Source organism: Myxocyprinus asiaticus, chromosome 43 (assembly GCF_019703515.2).
Source record: "Myxocyprinus asiaticus isolate MX2 ecotype Aquarium Trade chromosome 43, UBuf_Myxa_2, whole genome shotgun sequence".
In the NCBI taxonomy this organism is placed as follows: domain Eukaryota; kingdom Metazoa; phylum Chordata; class Actinopteri; order Cypriniformes; family Catostomidae; genus Myxocyprinus; species Myxocyprinus asiaticus.
This window is the reverse complement of record NC_059386.1, coordinates 29,472,513-29,473,475: the sequence shown is the minus strand read 5'-3', so window position 1 is coordinate 29,473,475 and position 963 is coordinate 29,472,513. Positions and strand designations below refer to the sequence as shown.

General features: G+C 40.6%; 1 protein-coding gene across 1 annotated transcript; it reads left to right on the top strand.

The window, feature by feature from the left end:
- The first annotated feature begins 285 nt into the window (after positions 1 to 285).
- smtlb (somatolactin beta) lies at positions 286 to 963 on the top strand. Its single transcript, XM_051685613.1, has 2 exons — positions 286 to 390; positions 733 to 963. The coding sequence occupies exons 1-2, from the start codon at positions 286 to 288 to the stop codon at positions 961 to 963; spliced, it is 336 nt and encodes a 111-aa protein (XP_051541573.1).

The window sequence follows — 963 nt, the reverse complement described above, 5'->3', positions numbered from 1 at the left end:
CATGCGAGCGTCGGAACTGGACCTTGGAGCAATGGAAGAAGATCGTCTGGTCCGATGAGTCCCGTTTTCTTTTACATCACGTGGACGGCCGTATACTGTATGTGTGTGCCGTTTACCTGGGGAAGTGATGGTGCCAGGATGCACTGTGGGAAGATGACAAGCCAGTGGAGGGAGTGTGATGCTCTGGACAATGTTCTGCTGGAAAACCCTGGGTCCGACCATTCATGTGGACGTCAACTTGACACGTGACACCTACCTAGTGTTTCCTTAATGTTTTAGGAAGAGATGTTTTTTCCAAACTCAGTGAATCAGCAGGTTCATGGAGGGCCAATATGTGCATCCAGAACGGTGCTGGTTCCCACTTCTAAAAGTGAAATCCAGCAGATCTTTGTGAGTAACACTAACACCATCTCCTCTGTCTTACTGTACACTGTAAACCCTAATACTCAAAATAATTAATTGTTTTGAGTTGACAAAAATTAAATCATACAAATTAGTTCAAATAAATTAACCTTGATGAGTATTTAGAACTTTTTCTTTTCACAAAACTGACACATTTTATGTATCGAGTTTTGCACAGGCAATATTCTTCATAAAATTTAAAAATCTAGTAATTATTTTCTTTGTGAATGCTCAAAATGTTCACATTTAATTAGATTTTTACTTTTATTTTATTATCTCAGGGACAGTAATCTTTCAGTCTCTCTCTCTCTCTCTCCCTTTCTCTGTCAGATACTGGCTGAAGGCGGTTTGCTGTTGGAGGGCCCTGAAACTTCCTCTGTTCCCTTCACCTCTCCTGACATGTTTGAATCAGTGAGAAGAGACTACAGTGTGCTCTACTGCTTCAGGAAAGATGCACACAAGATGGAGATTTTCCTAAAACTCCTAAAATGCCATCAGACTGAAAAGCAGAATTGCTCCTTTTTCTGGCTCTGTCAAAATTCTTCTGCCAACATATTTTGA

What these genes read in the sequence shown, in the direction of transcription:
- smtlb (XM_051685613.1), top strand. Translation starts at nt 286, where the DNA reads ATGTTTTTTCCAAACTCAGTGAATCAGCAGGTTCATGGAGGGCCAATA. An exon ending in GTGAAATCCAGCAGATCTTT is followed by an intron (nt 391 to 732) that starts GTGAGTAACACT and finishes TTTCTCTGTCAG; the next exon opens with ATACTGGCTGAAGGCGGTTT.